Source organism: Penicillium diatomitis (genome assembly GCF_028827545.1).
Source record: "Penicillium diatomitis strain IBT 30728 chromosome Unknown utg000006l_segment0_segment0, whole genome shotgun sequence".
Lineage (NCBI taxonomy): Eukaryota > Fungi > Ascomycota > Eurotiomycetes > Eurotiales > Aspergillaceae > Penicillium > Penicillium diatomitis.
Window position 1 is genome coordinate 739,253 of NW_026623178.1, and position 19,418 is coordinate 758,670.

At 50.4% G+C, this 19,418-nt stretch overlaps 4 protein-coding genes across 4 annotated transcripts; 2 read left to right on the plus strand and 2 right to left on the minus strand.

The window, feature by feature from the left end:
* Nucleotides 1–2,279: 2,279 nt before the first annotated feature.
* Nucleotides 2,280–4,398, minus strand: N7539_005902 (pentatricopeptide repeat protein; the record flags this gene model as incomplete). Its single annotated transcript, XM_056935504.1, has 2 exons — nucleotides 2,280–3,671; nucleotides 3,742–4,398. The coding sequence occupies 2 exons, from the start codon at nucleotides 4,396–4,398 to the stop codon at nucleotides 2,280–2,282; spliced, it is 2,049 nt and encodes a 682-aa protein (XP_056789376.1).
* Nucleotides 4,399–5,852: 1,454 nt separating this feature from the next.
* Nucleotides 5,853–7,538, minus strand: hat1 (histone acetyltransferase catalytic subunit HAT1; the record flags this gene model as incomplete). The annotated part of the gene is made up of 5 exons (XM_056935505.1): nucleotides 5,853–5,952; nucleotides 6,015–6,782; nucleotides 6,842–7,106; nucleotides 7,177–7,452; nucleotides 7,520–7,538. 5 exons carry the CDS (start codon nucleotides 7,536–7,538, stop codon nucleotides 5,853–5,855), a joined length of 1,428 nt encoding a protein of 475 aa, XP_056789377.1.
* Nucleotides 7,539–10,314: 2,776 nt separating this feature from the next.
* N7539_005904 (uncharacterized protein) lies at nucleotides 10,315–11,541 on the plus strand (the record flags this gene model as incomplete). The annotated part of the gene is made up of 4 exons (XM_056935506.1): nucleotides 10,315–10,498; nucleotides 10,583–10,947; nucleotides 11,003–11,300; nucleotides 11,336–11,541. The coding sequence occupies 4 exons, from the start codon at nucleotides 10,315–10,317 to the stop codon at nucleotides 11,539–11,541; spliced, it is 1,053 nt and encodes a 350-aa protein (XP_056789378.1).
* A 4,888-nt stretch (nucleotides 11,542–16,429) lies between these two features.
* Nucleotides 16,430–18,091, plus strand: N7539_005905 (uncharacterized protein; the record flags this gene model as incomplete). Its single annotated transcript, XM_056935507.1, has 7 exons — nucleotides 16,430–16,531; nucleotides 16,611–16,746; nucleotides 16,802–16,986; nucleotides 17,051–17,087; nucleotides 17,158–17,225; nucleotides 17,282–17,664; nucleotides 17,740–18,091. 7 exons carry the CDS (start codon nucleotides 16,430–16,432, stop codon nucleotides 18,089–18,091), a joined length of 1,263 nt encoding a protein of 420 aa, XP_056789379.1.
* Nucleotides 18,092–19,418: the final 1,327 nt, after the last annotated feature.

A 19,418-nucleotide genomic window follows, 5' to 3' on the forward strand; every position in this document is an offset into this window, starting at 1 on the left:
TGCCACAGGCGAGAGGTCGTACGAGTTCCTCAATGTCGATAGACGACCGGAGATATGGCAGAGGAGTCTGTATCGGGTGATGAGATAGACGATAATTGAACTGAACCGGATATGAATGGGAGAATTGATCGGGATTAAGTAGTGGGAGATGGAAAATCAACCGAAGCCCAGAGGCATCAATATTAACTGGTAGACGTTGGGGAGTCAGCGGTTGGCGGTGATGATCTTCTCACCCCAAGTCACAGAAACCGGCTCACCACACAAATAAGAAACGGAACAGATCCCAAACACGATGACCATTCCGGCCGTCGAGGGGGCATGGCAGTGGCGCAGTGCCCAAACTGGACCAACTGGCCCGATCGTCAGGTCGCATGCGGTGGACCAGTTGCTGCAGTGGACGAGGGGGTCGCCCTGTCTCGGTTGTGAGAGGCTGGAACGGGTCGCTGTCTCGTCAGATCGTCGTCAGATCGCCCCTTGGCTCTGCGGTATGCACCAGAAATTCAGGGATCGTCTCGAACGGCATCCTTTACATTGCCCTGACGCCTCCACCGGGAAGACTGGGCATCCCCGTCGATGCATTGCCCTTGTTCGCCCGCCTGTCAACAACATGTCATCAGGTACTAGGGAGTCGGGACTGTGTGTTGGACGCAGGTGCAACACCCAAAATGACCAGTAGCAGGGACTTGGACCACATGTTCCATCATGTGACAGGGTCTTTATCATAATCTCAGGTGCCATAAGGTACCTGAGATCAATGGATGGAGTCCATAGACTCCATCCATGGGAGTGTAAGTGCACTCATGCTCCGTGTAGTCGTCGTGTACCTGCCTCTGTGATCAGGATTATTCTTCCCAGTCCGCCACCAACTCGACGTTCCCTTCAGATCACAACCTGCAAGTGGAAGATACGGATATATGGGTTGTGCCTCGACTGCATCTCGTAGCCCAACACTAGAAGCCTAGCATGGGAAGACAAAGTCGCCGAGCACAATCGGGCATGAGCTCGACCAGAAACCGACCTTGTTGATTATTCTTGACAACTTGATACACTCCCATGGTCCATACTCCATACTCGACCGGTCAAACGGACCCACTCAACTCCTGTTCAACCGGTCGATCTCTTCTGCCCCGCGTGTTTCACGATCGTCGAGTGTCCTAATTTTAGGAAAGCCAGGTGGGTCTTGAAGGGACTTTCATCCGCAACTGGAGGCGGAAGCTGCAGTTGCCCAGATAGACGGCAACGGCGCGGTCGTGCCTCCGCCGAGATGTGAAAAGGAATGCGCACGGTGAGCGCCATGGTTTGCGGCTGACACCATCGCATGAGCTTGTGCTCCAATTCGCCGAACGCCAAGGAAGACCTCTTCATATACCCAGCGACTAGGGCCTACGCTGCCCGCTCCTGGGTATCTACAAGAAGGGTTGAATGACAAAATCAAGTGGCAGACACAAGCGGACAAGGAAGACACGCTATGAAAGAGACAATGGTGGACGAGTAAAGAACATGAAGGTAAACAAGATAGCGAAATAGGATTCGAGCTTAGTAGACGACCTCCAAGGTGCTAGTATTTCCCAGGAAAATGAAATCTCCAGCCGTTGATCCAATCAGCCAGGTTTGCAGATCCTTGAAAGTGTCAAAGTCAGTCTTTTCGATGGAAATTTCCACGTTAGGATCGTGCCAGTGCTGAGTTCTTCTTGTTTCCGTGCTGCACAGGGACGATTTACTCTGTACACCGGGGTCGAATTGCAACCCTTCTATTGCACGGAATAATTGACACTGAAAGTATGTCACAGGAACGACTATGTCCTTCGATCATCACGCAAAGCAGTTCTTGAGCGAAGCTAATCGTGGGACACTCGTACGCGCGCAGTAGTGACGGGGATCAAGCATACTCTACTTCAGCATATATCATACTGTTTGGCCCGTGCAATAATTAGAAATGCAATATCATGTCAATCATGTCAATTCAATGCTCGGGATATGGTACATAGAAATACAGGATGAGGTTTTCCCAATGAATGATACATGTCTCGACTGAAGAGGCTTCGGCTCAGAAAGTCCAGAATTGAGACAAAGGTTCCATCCGCCGTTTCATAGTTTGTTTCGGCATGGAATGTGTCCCACAGCTTCTTCCCTTTCGTCTCATCGAATTGAGAAGGGGCCGTGGGGGTGCTTCTTGACCATAAATGATGGGCGGCCGTCAGTCCAGTATCTCCCCTGTCTTCTTTGTCACCGCATGCGAGCAGGAAGCGGTGCAAGACCTCGATCTCGGTGAGATGTCCTCAATCTTGAGAAGACGGATGTCTCGCCTCGCTGGATTCATCGTCGTCTTCACCCGCGACGCAGCGTGAATTTTCCGCACTCGCCTGACCTTCGGCAGCGATTCTCTCCAAGGCAAGTCGACGTCGCTTTCTTTGTCGCCGTTCCTTGTTGTACGCGATTCTTTCCTCGCGACCCAGCTTATGGCGCAAGGGCCGCGTAGGGTCAGAGGGCGAGCCTGTTTCAGGGCCCGCGTCCGAGACTGATGTTTCAGCACCTTGAAGTAATGGGTGATACTGTAGTCGCAATGCGTACTCGTTGACAGACTCGGCACAGAGCTTCCGAATCTCTTGCTTCGCCCCAGGGCTGAGCTCAGCTCCTTCTCGCTTAGAAAGATCCAGCAGGTACATCAACGCAGACTTGTAGTTTCCCGCGTCCAGGCACATCAGAATAATGCTTTCAAAGGTACCGGAGTCGGGAATGACATTCAGTTTGGCCATCTCCTTGACGAGGAAGATACCAGCTTCCCGTTTGCCAGCAATTCGACACATTCGAATCAGAATGTTGTAAACCTCCAGGTCGGCACCTCGCGAATAGAGAGTGTGAATCTCATTATAGAAACCAACAGCATCGTCGACCACCGTCGGGTCATGGTGCGCATCATGCTCACACAGCTCGGCGATCACCCGGATACCTGCAAGGGGAACTTCATGCTTATCATTGTGTAGCTTTTTGAGCATTTGCCAAGCCTCGCGACGATCGGTCTTGTTTTGAATCATGTAAGATAAAATGGGAAGGGTGGTCGACTGATCCACCTCAAGACCAGCTTCCCTGATGGTACAGAGAGTCTCAAAGGCAGCGTACACATTGTCTGCGCCAACATAGGCCAGTACGAGCTGTCCAAAATCCTCGACAGTAGGTGTTAGCGCTCGCTGAGCACAATAGCGAAAAATTGACTGGGCAACTTCGAGGTCACTGTTCTCCGCTGCAAGTTGAAGAACATCGCTACATGCAGCACTAGGAAGACGAAGATAACCAAGCTCGACCTGACGCCGCCACACAAAGCGCGCCAGCTGGTAATGTTGCGCTTCGACTGCTGTCCGAAGCACGTGCATCCACAATGCTGATGTCATGTCGTGGCCTTGGTGCACACGAACCTCCATCAAACGGAGAACCTCATCCAGTTCTTCCATATCACAAAGGTTATAGATAATTGAGCTGTGGAGCCAGCTTTCAACATGAATATCTTTTTGGAGCATCAACGAAATCTGCTCAAGCGCCATTTCGAATTTGTGCTCTCGAAGAAGACCGGCGACAACGAAATGCCACCCACTCGGGCTCAAGGTGAGCCACCGGTCACGCAACTTCTGAAGGACTTCCTGGCGGAGGGAAAAGTCTGGGTGTACCGCGAGGGCCTGCGCAGAGAAGAAGGCAGAGTCAGATCGGTTCGGGCACATCCGTTACTTTAGAATTAGCTGTACTCACCTGTAAGGCAGCATGGAGCGTCCCCGAATCCGCTGCAACGCCGTATCTCTCCATTTCCTCCAGGAGATTTCTGACAAAATTCGGTGAACCATGTATCCCGTCTGAGTTGGCCACGATAAGAGCTTTGTAATGACGCGCGGATGGTTGAATTCCACGGTCCCTTATCAACAACCTCAGGATATGAGTGGCAGAAGTAATGTTGGGCCTCTTACCCATTTCGGTTTGTAAGAGCGCCTCAAGACTGTCATTGCTCTTCCCAGCAATATATTCTGGTATCCCTGGCCATTTGTTGACTTCCTTTTTCCGCCGTGAAGGTATTGACTCCTGGTCGATCTTGTCGAACCGGTCCCTGGGTGCGAGATTTGCTTGTGTATTCTCTAGGACCTCATCTGATAGCGAGATGGATGCGGAGACAGGTTTTGCTATATCTTCCAAGGCTTTTGATGCAGCCTTGATTTGTTTCCGGGGCTCATTGTCGGGTTGATATGCGTAGGTGCTTTGACAGCGCTGCCGCGGCGGCGCCTTAGTGCGACGGGGGGTCAATGATGAAGGCTGTCGGCGGGTCCATAGAGAGTTGGGTCGTTGCAATGCGGACGGAGTGAATGAGGGGCATAATGTGTACCAAAGCCCATCGAGAACGAGCATCCGACGTGACATTTCGGAGCTGTTCACAACTCAAAGTTAGTCCCAAGTTACGGCGACTGACAGGCGGCCGCGATTCCGCTCAAGTCATGTGATTAACTGTCCCGCAGAGCCGCCTCGAATATCCAGTCTTGACGCTACAGTAGTAGGTTAAGCAGTATTTGGTGCAATTGCGCCGGCCAGGGTACATAGTGAAGTGGTGGCAGGGGAATCGAATGCGAGCATAATACATGTGCATTCATAAACTTTCAATTTGTTTGTCGTGGACTATTTAATTCAGTCGAGGTCGTAGAACACATACAAAGCCAGGTACGCCAGGGCAATGCTCATCCAACCTAATCCCTCGGGGCTTTCTCGCAAGGCAATTTTCATGCCAATCTATGCTGTAGGGTATCTCATTCACATTGCTTCGAGGAGGCGATGCACAATCACGCTTCTCAGAGCCCATTTCAAGGACCGCCACGATCGCCACGATCGCCACGATCACCACCACCACCACGCCCACCTCGGCCCCGACCTTGACCCCGGCCACCTCGGCCGCGACCTCTCCCACGATCATTGTCTCGGCCACCGCGGCGATTTTGTGGTTGGTTTTGTTGCTGCTCCTTGACGATTTCAATGATCTCATCGGGGACGCGGAGGTATTTGATCTATCGACTTTGTCAGCGGATGACCTTAAAATAAACAGTTCATTTTGCTCCAGGCGGGCTCGCGCATGCGATGACTGTGACATACGTTGTTGCCGCGAACATAGACTTCAGGTAGTCTGAAGAACTTGTCGCCTTCAGGACTAGTCTGTACCACTTCGCGGAGGATCAAGTTCATCCAGTTGTCGCAGGTGACCAGGTGGCCGTTGAGTGTTTCGCCATTCTTGAGCTCTACCAGCATTGGGTGACCTTGCGCGGCCGTGAGAAGACCCAAAGGAAGCTATTCGATACTATGTCAGCGCATGAAGCTTGATGGGCGCATTGGAGGGTAGAGCAATACCATTGTCAATGATGTTGACGTGCACGAGGCGTGGACGTGGGATCAAGGCTGGAACAAAAGGGCAAGCGGGGAAGATCTGGCTGTATCAATTGCCTGTGAGAATCGACAGGCTAATGGCTCTTATACAAATCGCCGGAGCGTAAAGTATCGTGTATTGGAGATCGTCAAGCTTCCACAAGCGGTGGTTGAGCTCCGCCGCATCTTCGATGCGGGATGGTTGCGGAACATCGATCTTCCGAGATATCCTCCGGCGTCCACAGGATGCTACCGCTACTGGGCACAGCGGGCAGCGGGCAGTCACGAGGATTCACGAGGTTCAATCTAGCTGGCTACAGGAAAAGCATGCGCACAATTTAACGTGTGTGGCAAACATGTGGCTCTTGTGCCTCTTTTGGAACTTATACTGTTCTTAGCCTTATGCAGTAACAGAACATATATCTAGAACCCCTCAGCATGCGAAAGAAGCAGGCTGCAGTTTTGGATTAATTGGGTTTGGACCGCTTGGCTGACTCGGCCTCGCTCGGATCCTCATCCTCCTCATCATCCTCATCTTCAATGGCAAGCTTGCGCTTGCGGCGGGAACTGGAAGGTACGCCCCCTGCTCTCCCTCTGCAGCTCCTGATAGCCGTTCTTGGAGAGCAGACAATGTGATCTCGTATCCTTCCTCCACATTGCGCACCGTATCATCGAGTTTCTCTACTCGGTCTGTCATCTCCAGTTCTTGCAGCAATTCCTTGTGTTTCCGGAAGAGACGCTGTTTTACAAGCGTTCGCCACCAATAGTATCTCCGGTCATTCGGGTCGTCCGCGCGAGCCTTCTTGATCAACAAACGGGCCAGGTTAGCCCCTCCAGCCAAGCGGTGGCTCTCGGGGATCTGGCTGAGGAGGTACATCTCCACAACATGGTCGAATTGCGTTTCCTGAATCTTGAAAGCTGTCCGAATCTCATCCAAGGTTTGCTTCGGAATGAGGTCCGCGGTAGGAACATCTTGAAGACGCTTCTTGTGGGAGTAAGCACCAAGTGGGTCCGGGTTGATGTTAATTTCGCGCTTGTCGAACTCTGGTTGCAGAAGACAAAAATCGGCGGTATCGCGAAGAGCGTCGAAGCTTTCGTTGGGGTCCTCGACTGTCAATTCTATGATTGTCGGATCCGCAAGGCATGATGCGTGAATAGTTGTGTAAAGGTGAGTACCGTGACCGGCGCGGTGATGTGGAGGAAGGATGAGGAATTGCGCAATACGGAGTCGTGCTGGAAGTTCAGAAAGCTTGATCTCCGGGGGTGGAAAGGGGTCGTTTTTCACGGTTGGGGTAATGGAGCGATCGCGCCGGTAGAGCCAGTATCGGTAGGTCGTCGCGTATCCAACAATCGAGTATGACGATGCCGTTGGTGTTGGAGGCTTCACTTTCTCATACCTGTGGCCGTCAGCTTTCGACGTCGAAATCACGACGCGGGTTGTACCAGACTCCCATACACAAAGTATATCATCCACCGGTCAAGAGTCCACTCCGGGTCGTCCGTGTCCAAAGGCGTGCCAGCCTCGATAAAAAGTGACACCAGAATTTGCGCGCGATCAAGAATACGTCGCACTGCAGGATCTGCTAGGGACCCTGCCCAGATTTCATATGATCGTTCATCTGCGTCATAGGCATAGACAAGCTTGCCAGGTGGTGTAAAGTCCTTCGCATCGGTGTCATCTTGCACGGCCTTCTCGTAGTCTGGAAGTGTTATGAAGGCTTCTATTGACGAGTTAGTCCTGTATCGGCGCAAAATGCCTCTTAGTATAGGGCAAAAAGCTGGGGCTCTCACCCTCTGGGGCAAACTGTTTCAGAATGCCAAGGACATCCGCAGCAGTCACCTCACCAACAGCCTTGAATCGATCCTCGTATGAAATATGGATATGAGGGCGTAAATCGTGGGCGGCAAACCGTAAGCGTATTATGAGACCTTTGTAGCCGAAAATCTGCTCCTCGTCGCCGAATATGGGATATGTGAACTGGGGGTGAAAAGCTGAGAGAGTTTTTGGCTTCGTCTCGCCCGGCTGCACCATCGTGATGTGGAGCGCATCGTTGGCGTCGCTGGTCCCTGGGAAGTAGATGGAATGGATAAGCAATGGACTTAATGCGTATTTTTGGACCTGGTTCTCTCATACATTCGTCTTCTAGCGCCATCTCTGGAAAGTTTGACTAGCAGAGGGGGAAAGAAACAAGGTCCTTCTTAGGTGCTCGACAGGGTGAGCAACACGGGCGATACGTAAAGGCAGAAAGGAAGCGCGTCTGGGTCGCGTTGGAAATCTCCACTTCAGTATTACCTCAACTGGACTAGCGCAAGCGGGCCTGCAACGGCATTGGCGAACATGAAACAGCCGATTGGGATTGAGAACCTTCAACTACGTGAGCCAAGCTCAAGCTCAATAGGAGAAAGTAAGCAGCGATCAGATTCCCGATCGACATAACTCCAGTCTATACTGCTATGTTGGTCATATCCTTGGCAGTTCTTGACCATCGATTTCAGGTTATTTTCATTGAACGCAGCCATCACTCTTTCTGGGACTTTCGCGCGGCCATGTGGGCAGGGTCTTAGAATGTCGGTCCGTACCCTTGATATTCTTGTTGGTGAACGCTGGGCAAAACCTGGAAACTGCCATGAAAGACAGCAACAATTACACGTGGCTCAGATAGATAGTACTGCAGAGTGTCTGAAGTCGAGCACTCTACTCGAGAGCTGTCGAGAGTCTCCTGACCCATGGACTCGTAGGAGAGCCGCGTCCGGCAGTTGTATGGCATTGGGCTGAGCAATGTCTTTTACTCACTTGTCTCAGGTTGCGCATTGCATGGATTTCGCTGCGCCATTCCGCCGGTAGATCACATCACACATGGTTATGACAGGGCTCTGCCTAGTTTATAGGTCTGAAATGACCAGTAGCTGAGCTTGCCCATGGGCAGGATTTACGACCAGGACCAAGATATTCAAGTCTGTCAAGTCCTTCGAAATCAACTTTTGGCAGATCAAAGGTGACAGGCATCTTCTTCCCATGCGGCACCTCATTTGATTTGCCATGATGATGAAAGCAGTTGGATTCCGCCTCCAGATTTGTCACTGCAATCATTCCTTATGGTGAACATTGATGGATCAAGTGTATTGCTTGAAATTCAGTAGCCTCAAGTAGCTTCGTCCAACCTAACGAGGAACAATGGAAGATTCAGCAGGCAACCTTGAGCCCCAATCTGTGGAGATGGAATGTAGAGCTAGCCATTGAAAACCTGCACAGCTGCCCACGCAAGTAATCGTAGTCGTGATTGATATGAGTACGTCCAAATTGAATACCATGTGAAACCTTCCTATCGCAGGCTTGCCTCTTTGAAGGTGCGCTGTCAACTGACGACTTGCTTGCACGAAGTTGCCACCACAAAGCAACAGAAATATACGCGGCATGATGATATGCATAACGATATCATCGCCGGACGATAAATCCCGCATTGGAGATGTGGATCCTATTTTGCTCCCAGGAAGAAATGATCCCTTCGACCTTCCTTGATGAGCTGTTCTGCAACACTAGCGATGTCACCTTGAATATCAAGCTTGTAGTAACTCGGGCGAGTGGGCTGAGATCGCAATGGAGGAGACCTGATACAGGACGTAGATACTAGAGACACGGTAGTACTATAATACTTGCTGAAGTTCCTCAATTCCCCTTTCTGGTCTAGCCCATCTGTCATCCGGTGGGCCAAGTCTGGGGGATCCAAGCGCACTCTCGATGCTCCATCCAGCTGATGATGTTCACCTGGTCCAAAGAGTGGTTTTACCTTTTTAGGCTGTTATCTGCCGAGAAGTGGAGCGTGCTTGGCGAATGACCATCTCCGTTGTTTAGCAGAGCTACTGCCCCAAATTGAGCACGGGATGGGCGGAAGACAAACCTTCCACTTTCGACAATGTCTCCACTTCCTCCATCTGGTTTGATGTTGGATCATGGCTTCAAGTGAAGGACAACATCGACCATGATCTATATGGGATCGGGGAATGGATACAGTAACATGCGCAAATCTCCTGAGGCTGGTGTACTGGATCTTGCACCATATCCTTCGGGTTTCAAAACAAACAATCTACGACGCTTCGAAGTTACGAAGCTCGTACCACTTGATCCTCCGATCATGGTTCTTCGTACTCAATGAGCTCTCTTTGCCATTGGCGCGGCTTCGTAGCCAACCAGCTTGGCGAGACTGTGATCGGACCGAGCTATACGTCTACTGGAGTGGTGCCATCTCGTGTCAGCCTGTCATCTAGACATCGGAGGTGGTTGTCATACAGGTGTTTCGAGACAAACCCCAAGTGCCAGCCACCTCCGGCTCAGAAACCGACACCGTCTCCTGTTTAGGAAACTCGTCTAGTAAACGAAGGTATACAGCTTGAACAAGTCCAGATACCTCATCGGTGTTCAGGCATGACTCGTGGGAATTTTTGCGTCAAGGATTCCATCAAATTACCCGAAATGGAATTTGGTGAACTTGTTCAATGCACGACAATGACTTGGACCTCGACCTCGAACAACGCCGTCCGAAAGTGCCAGTGATCGACGGTGGTGGCCCCATGCTAGGCTCCTTTAGGTTTAGAGTCCTGAAAGCTGGGGGCCAAGAGCGGCCGATCATTCCTCTCAATCCTATAGATCGCCAGTAGCTTGGGGTGGTTCTCTGGACGTGAACCTGTCACCTTCTGCATAACCGGCGACTTGATGTTACATTGCCATATCATAACACCTTGTTGCTTGTTTCTTGATGTCGCAGGCTTGCGAGACACCTTGCAAGACACCTTGCAAGCTGCCTCAAGGCTATTTAAGTCATAGTGCCAGCCGCCCTGGAAGAGACATATAATCATCAGCCTCATCTTTGAATTATTCCAACTCAGCAATTGTTCATTTCGAATCCTGAGAAAAACGCTACTCCTGTCACGATGAAATTGTTCTCTTTTGCTGCGGCTCTGTACGGCATCTCCAGCCTGACTGGAGCCTTGGCTGCCAAATCCTTCTCAGCATCCAACCTGTACTATGCTGCTGGCTTGACCGACAGTCAGTCGACCACCCTGCTGGAGGGTCTTCAGAGCGCGGGCGTCAAGGTCCTGCGTGTTTGGCTTGATGGTAGAGTGCACCCATGATCTAGTGACACGACCGCCGAATGCAAAGAGACTCGGCCCCGGTGTGCTAACGCAATTTGTCATGAAGGTCAATCGGATAGTCAGAAGGGTACCAACATCGATCCATTCCCTGGTTTGCAGGGTTACAACCCTACTCCCTACGATGATACGGTGCTGGAACGCTTGGATGATCTCATGGTCAAGGCTCATGACTACGGAATCAAGCTTTTGATCTCCATCCATAGCTACAATGCCCTTGAGAACAATGTGGACTTTTACGGAAAGTGGTATGGCACCGGTTACTTTTATACCGATGCCAACGCTATTCAGTACTACAAGGACCGAGTCGCTCACGTCTTGAGTCACGTCAACTCAAAGACTGGTAAGGCTTGGAGCGAGAGCTCGGAGTACATTTTCGCCTTTGAGACCCAGAACGAGGCCATGCACGATCAGGTAAGAACAAATTGTGAAGGAGTCACGATGAATACGCCGCTAACACCAGTATCAGGAGAATCCGGATGCCTTGACTAAGTGGCAATGCACCATTGCCCAATCTATTAAGGACAACCTGAACGGAAACTCAAACATCCTGGTCGCTACCGGCGGCGGTGCTTGGTTGGCCAACTCTCTTCTCGACCCCTACTTTAGCTGCGACGCGCTCGATGTTCTCTCCATCCACGCATACGGCGTTGGGGATTTCGCCACTAGCGCCTTGCAACCCTATGTCACCAAGGCTCAGAATGCTGGCAAGAAGCTCATCATGGAGGAATGGGGATCATGCTACACCGACACCTCCAACCACAATTGTCAGAGTGGCACCCCCTGAGCACGGGTACCCGAGACTCCAATATCAGAGAATGGGCCTCGTCTATCACCGCTGCTGGTATTCCTTGGTTCTACTGGCAGATTCTGCCCAACGCCGACCCTCACTACGGCTGGGATTATGAGGTTGGCATCAACGACGTGAACTGGGATGCTCTCAAGGCTGCTGGTCTCGCTGCCGGCAATGCCGAAGCCGCCTTTGATTTCTCCCCCTACCTGCTGTGAACATGAGATGGCAATCACCGAGGTGGAAACAATGAGTGGTCTGTTTATCGGTTGTCCATCAACCGTTGCCTTTCGCTGAGCTTGACGGAGTAATCGCTCAAACAAGCGAGTGTACAATTGATTGAATGATGTTGATAGTGATACTGAGACAACTTGTGTAGAAACGTATCCAATGAACGCACTTACTCTGCTATCAATTCATGTTCTTGGAAATTCATTGATTTTGTCCCTGGATTGATTTCCGGGTCACACGCCGGCTCTGCTGGTGTTTCCGAGTCCCGACATCTCGGAGAGTTTGCCACGTTGAGCCGAATTTTCACCACCTCTCGAGTCATGCGATCCACCCAAAGCGGAGATCGACTCTGCAATGCCCTTAGCTCAAACCTAAACGTGCCACGTGCAGTTGCGAAATTTCAAGGCGCTCCTCGTGAACAAGAACCAATCTCTTCATAATGCGTTCATAAACGCTGCGACTAATTTCCTTGCCTAATCGTTCAGTGCATTGGGCAGATTGTGCCTAAGCCTTCAGCCAGGTAAACCACATTATGTTCTCGTAGTGCCCTGTACAATATGCCCAAGCGACTGTGGCTGTCTACGTATTTAGTATTTACTCAGCATCAGGCGACACCGAGCTTCTGCTGCGCTAGCCAGGTACACGTGAAGACACACGTAAGGCACGGAACCAGATGCAGCGTTGGCGTGATTAGCTTACCACAGGACCGGGTGAAGATTTGCTCCGTGGGCCCGGCCCAGGCAGGCTGGTCAGATTCTTCAATCCATTAGATCTGGGGCTAAGTTGGTCATGTAGACAAAACTGCCGAGGCTATGATTGCAGAAAAGACGGAAGGGCGAAAGCTCGAAAATTCAGCTTTGATTCGATCCGTGGTTCAATGCAGAGACGACTGAGACCTGGCGAGTTCCAGCTTGCTTCTAGAAGGTCATCTTATGGTTCGACATCGACGTATGGAGTAGGATCTCATGAATTTCGCCTGAAGGTAGAAACGGCAATATTAGGTAATTACCTACTAACCTACTAGTAGTACATATGATGAACGTGGGCGAAAATTCCCTTGCGCCCGAGGCGGTACTGAATCGATGCAGGTCGGGTGGTTCCATGTGTGGTGAGTCAACTGCTGCAGAATTAAAATTAATAAAGGTGAGAAATGACTGTGCTTTATTAGCATCCAATTCAAAAAGAACCCAATAACACTTTCTTAATTTCAAAATAGTAATCCACCTATCAGAGAATTTCTGATAAACATTGCGTATTTTCTTCATGAGAACTCAATTCTCTTAGCTCACTCCTGGTAATGAAGCCAATGGTCAAGCTAACTTGCAGATCAGTCTTAGATAAGTGTGACAGGGCGATTCTGCCAGCCGCTACTGCATGCATGATGGAGTCTATCACCTCACTCAAACTCACCAGTCGATTTTGTTCACCCTTCACAAAGTCTTCTCCATCAACATTGTGGCCTTTGCTCTGATGTCGATCAGATCAAGAGAAGCACCTCCAGCTTAAGGTCCTGTAGTGCGGAAGTCTGAAACCGATTATTAAAGTAGACAGCTAGAAGATGAGGTGGGATTGCCAGCTCGTTGAGATCTCTCTACGTATCCCAACCTCAGACACTCGTCCTAAACTCGAATTCGTCGACAGATCATCATTCCTATCAGTATAAGATTTGGGAAGATACTATTCACTGTCTAGTATCTGGCACAGGCATCCTCCCACTCCTTTATTCTCTCTTAGCAGACGCGAGCGGAATCTTTTAGTCCAGTACCTAGCCAGTACGTACTATCCGGGTAAGTACCTCAGTGATGGGCGGTATTGGTTACAGGAAAAGATAGGCCGTAGATGCAAAGATCTTGGTTCACGCAGATCAATCTCAAGACATTTTTGTCCTTCGATGCCATTATCTTTAAGCCTGGTAAGATGCGATTTGTCTGTGACATTTAGCGAAGGTTAGGTTGCGCATCGTCATCCATCCATCCATTATGTCGAGAGCTTAGGGAAGACTTCCATTACGGTGGCCCTTGACGACAATCAAGAAAAGTAGTTGACACAAGGTCACTCAAACGTGAAGTCGAATCAATTCGTCATGCTTCCAAAAATATTCTCGTGTTTCAGGTCTCTCCGCCAAATCCTCCGGCAATTTTCACCATCAAGCTTTAAACATGGTTCATCGAACTAATCAGAGGTCAATGCTGACCTGCACAGGCGACCCGGTAAAGGAGTAATACGGGACGCCAACATCGGAGTCTTGGGGTTGAACAAAGCCAAAGTTCGGTCGGACCGCTTCAAGCTTCAAAGCTCGTTTTTGAGTCAAGCGGCTTTGGCACCCTACTGGGAGCTTTCCTCGGCATCAAAATTTTGATTCATGGAACTAGGTTGACATGAGCCATTGGTGGTCCCTCAAGGTAGCAGAAAGCTAAAACTGGGCATAATCATGAAACGGATGATAAGACTCATGATAATAGCATGTCTGGGGCCATTGGAACGGGACTGATTACAACTACTACAGTACTGTCCTTGGACGTTTGAAAAACGGTCGCAGGGTGGATGATTCGTAAGAACTAACACGGTTTACTCTCTGCCTGGGAACGATGGGAAGAGAAAATGAATTACTCAGGCCAAGCTAACCAGGTGCGTTCATGAGGTTGACTGCATGACTCAAGAGCCAAGTGAATACCTTGCCCAAGGTTAGCCACCTTGACTTGCTGGACAAACCACTCTCATTTCAAGGGGGTCTTACGGTCGAAGCACTGTGAAGTGTGTACTGAGTCACCGAGTAGTACTACTAGTCTACTACTACTCACTATTCACTGTGTAGTGTGTGCTGTGTAGTGGACCACTAGACACTGACAGTGACACTGATGACTGAACAATGAACACTACGATTACGATCTTGTCTTTTTCGACGGCTGTCACGATGGCGACACTAGTGCACGTGGCTAAAGTTAAAAGTCTACCGATTTTCAAGTGCCGAATAATACAAAGTGGGAGGGGCGACTTGACACTCAAAATTGAATCGCGGTTGAAGACCGTCTCCAGAAGTGATGAGCAGCTCTGAAAGAGTTTTCCGTGTTGAGGCGCGCGCGCGAGCCCTCCATTTCTTGGGAGTCAGAGCCTCAACTGTCAAATCAAGCCTGCCGGAGAAAGATCTCCTGCTAATCTCACCAGGTGCCCCATTTCCTAAAGATCGGATTGCCACGACTTCTCTGGTGGGCTTGAAACAAGTGGGTCGGTCAACAGAGGGTATCTTCGGGCGAAAAACCTGTGCAGTCGATCTATTCTCTTGCTGCAACGTGGAAAAGAATCGAATGGCGCTTGAAAGATCTGCAACACATACAAGAATGCTAGCAACGCGATGGAGATGGACCCGATCTCTGACGTGTTAGATCACGCTTGGGGTAGCTTAGCGACCGATCGGCTGTCTACGTATATGTTTGCCGATATTGTCGATGTACTTAAGATCGGGGGGGAACCGGTGGGGAGAATAGATCAGTGAAAAAGGGGCGAAATAGGTTGAACCACTTCCATCTCAAAAAGATCAAGATCAGTCAAGGCCTGCCATACCAGCTAGCCAACCGCGCAGTATCGTAGCGGTACCTAGGATTTGAGCTTACTAAGGCTTAGGTAGGTAGGTAGTATGTATGTGTGCGAACATTGCAATGACTGAAATTCAGGAGCCGTATTCCATGGTTCGAAGGGCTTTCAGTTGAGTCATCACATGAAGAACCTCCAATTCATCCTTCCGCTACACTCATCGCGCTGTACTTGACAAAAATGAAGTTATAGAAGTTGAGCATCTAGTCATCTACTAGCTAGTAGCTACAGCCTTGTATCCATGTTGTAAATTCTAGACTAGTGATTCGGTAGGCTCTTTATGTTAACCGGACCACCGGTACCCACCTGGCTCAACTTACGATTAAGCACAAAACTCAATAGGAAGCCAACTGTGTCATACACCGTGTCCGATGCCCATGGTGCAGCGCAAATTTTCCAGGAGGTGGCTCCATACGCTTGGCTTACCAGACCGGCGGTTTTGCAAGCAGGACCTGTGATCATCAGCTGACCCTGACAATAATCATATTCTTCCCGTCGTGGTGCAGTCAAAGCACACTCGCTGGAGAGCTACAGTCCAAGTTTCTGGGATCAGCTACGCATGACTCGTTTCTGGGGGGTTTAGTTGGGCTCGGACCCGTCAACACGGATCAGCTTGAATGACCCAGCTCATTACATCGTGTCCAATGTCCAGATCTGGTCGTTCGGGGAGCCAGGGCCAGCAATAATCGCAATGAGGCTGAAGCGAAGCCATGGGTCTAGGGCTGGAGAAGACAATAGCGATTGATAATGCACCGCACTACTACCAAGCGGGCCAATCTTCCATTGAACGATGCCACTGTTACTAACATGCTGCAGGGGCCAGGTACTGGGCGGGCAAACTCCCTTATACGGCACCTTCAATTCGGAGAACCGCGAAGAAACCGCCCAGACTCAGGAGCGCGGTGGACCCGGTCAACTTCCGGATTGAGAGCGCTCCGAAGAGCAGCCAGTCTAGGGCAAGGTCCACTTTGGACCGGACCTGGTTGTGAAATCCAAGTGCACTGGACTCAGTAGTGGACTCATGCACAGACCAAACAAATCGAGGCAATCGGGCGAAATGGGGCACCACACGCCGTGAATATCGAGATACGGCGCCATGGAGGCGTGTGGAGTTATGAACACGGGCTGATGCCCACGAAACATTACTCCACGTCTGCTGGCCTGGGTCATTAATGCCGAAACTCGAAACAAAAGCTACCGATTTCCCCCATCAAGTATCAGAGGAGAGGTTTTCCTTCAGAGACCGTTGTACAGCCAAATCTTCAACCTCGTCTTCTGGTCGCAATGAGGCCTCAACAGTGTCTGTTGGTGTGCTTGACTCTGCTCGTCTGTGGCGTCCAAGCCGTGAACTTTGAATTCGAGACCAACACATTCCCTTCTTGCACAGTAAGTATTCCCCGCCGGCAAGTGACTGCTCGATATGAGGGTGCCATCGGTCTGTTTCTGACTCACCATTGACAAACAGTTGACTTGCGACACGCAATTAACAACATCTAACTGCTCGCTTGCGACCAACGAATCATGCTTCTGTCAACATGCGGATATTGCGTCGTCGGTACTCGATTGCGCTGAAGCCCACTGCTCCGTGAAGGACTATTTCAGTAAGTTCTGCGATAGCTGCGACTTGTATAGCTTCTCGACTAATCCAGTCTCCAGCCACTTATAGATTGTATGAGGATGTGTGCAATATCCCTAAAATGCAAGGCCCACCCCTCGTCTCCGCCTCAACCTTGATCCCTACCATCCTGGCCATCTTCTTCTTTTTCGCCAGGATCTATGCCAAGGCTATCGGTCTCGGAGGTGGATGGGGGTGGGATGACTATACGATCATTGTCTCCTTTGTAAGTCGTCTTCATTACACTCTTATGCCACTGAGGCCACTCTCTCATCATTTCTTTTTTCCAGATTCTTGGAATTGCTTTTTACGCCGGATATACATTGAGTGAGTTCAGCTTCTTGCAGAAAAGGTCTGCAGTCCTCCCGGGTCAAGCCCAACCACTGATCAAAGATAGCAATCGTTCACGGTTCCGGGATGAACATTTGGGATATTCCATTCGACCACATCAACCAGTTTTACCAGGTTAGTTTACCAACAAATATATCGCGGCCAATACAAATCTAACGTCTCTTTGACAGTCCTTCCAAGCTATCGCCATCATGTACAAGATTCAGATCTCTCTCGCCAAGATCTCCGTGTGTCTTTTCCTCCTTCGCATCTTCCACGCTCGTCCGTTCAGATATACCGCCTACCTTCTTATCCTGGCGAATGCTTCCATCGGCCTTTGCTGGGCCTTTGTCGACTCTTTTCGTTGCATTCCCACTCGTCTGACCTGGCTGGGCTGGCAGGGAGAGGAATCTGGACGTTGCATCAACTTTATCGTCTCGATCCTGGTCAACTGCCTGGCTAACATCGCCGTTGACTCGGTGCTGATCCTGCTGCCAGTCTTTGAAGTGGTCAAACTTCAGTTGCCCCTGAAGAAGAAGATTGCTGTTGCCACCATGTTCGCTGTCGGTTCAGTGTACGTGTCTCAATTCTGTGCTAACAAGCATGCCCTTTGGAGACTCGGTCGCAGTGATACTGACTTTCATTACAGGTTGACTGTTGTTGCCATCATTCGCGCGGTCGTGTTTTGGAGAAATCGTTGGGGCGTGAACCAGACCAAGGGTCTGTACCCACTCCTTCGCTGGTCCCTGATTGAAGTCGAGATCTCCGTCATGTGTGCGTGTTTGCCTGCTTTCCGCGCTCTTATCGGACGCTTCTTCCCTGCCTTGGTTGGCTCTGAACGCCGCACCTACGCTACACACACCATGGAAGGCTACAGCAGACACACCGGCCACCCCAGCAATATCAACAAGTCTGTCAGCTACTCGGTGAACTACCATAATCGCTCTGAGACCCACAGTGTGGTTGAACTGGTGGACGTCAACGGCAAGGAGCGTGTTTGAGACGCTTGCATTACGCCCACTCGAATCTTTCTCTGCCTCGACTGGCGCCAATCGCGCTTGACACGGGACTTTAAAATCCTTGGCAGTCGTTTTTTCTCTCCTTTGTTCCGTTTTCTTGTGTACCAATATCCATATACCCTTTCCACATTCACTCCCCAGTTAGCCCTACACCGTCCCGGAATCTTGCTTTTCACTTTTGACGAATCATATCAAATTTCCTTCCTGTGACATTAGTTCTCTGCTTCAAGTCCCGTGTGTCTGACCGCCATGTCTTGTGCTTGGCAGCATTGGTCATGAATGACCATGCACTAGATATCTTGGCTTCCAGGTTCAAAGGCTAGAACCCGCCCTCGCGCCATCGTCCCTGGTTTCATCTATTCAGCTACCGATGGGGAGGCACAGAGGGGCTATGTAGTATATAGTATATACTATAAATTAAAAGATCGACGGTTGCAGCTTGGCACACCGAGAAGGGGACTGCTCAGGGGCAAACAAGTAAGATTTCGGAGCGTGACATTTAGTCGGTCCTCCAATGACACACGAACCAGACCTCCCGCGAGGACAATGATGGTCTCTCTGGGCGTAGTCGCCGTCGCCGATGCAGGTCTTGCGGGAGAACGCGCCTCTGCCTGGAGACTAACAATGTGTCTCGACCGCGCCAACCTCGCCAAGCAGATGCGGCTTACTTGTTGTTCACAACTCAGTGTGCATTTGTACATAACTAGCTCAGCATGGATAACTTCTGGCCACAACGCTAGAATTCTAAGACAGACTGCTACACGTATTACCGGGCAGGCGGGCACACGAGCGTCCCCACAATAAAAGTCCCGGGGGGCTGAGGCAACTGAAATAAACCACGCCGTACGACTGGGTGATTTCTTGCGCACAACCTGGTTTACTGGGAGAAGAGCCAGCCGCGGCACTAACTAAATAACTAGACGACCCTGGCCACGATTCCAGGCCGTCCTGCTTGGCCCCTGAAGTGTGTGCCGGGTGCCATACAGGACTACAGACTGCAGACTGCAGATAGTGCGCTTGTCGATCTTTTGGAACTAGTAATGTACAGGAAACGAGGTACCATAAAATTTCATAAACGGGTTCTTGCCGGTGTTGACTCGCCAAGAGTGAGGAGACGTGATGAACCCCTCGTCTCGCTGATTCAGGGCTTACGTTTCGGATATATCAGTTAGCGCCAAAGTCTATTGTCGCAACGGCGTTCTATTTCTGTGTGCCGGAAAATCTCCGGGATCATCAACCTTGAATGTTAGAGTTTTTTTCTCCCCCTCGCTAGTGTCGTGGAGTTCGAGGAATCGCTTGGGCCGCTTTC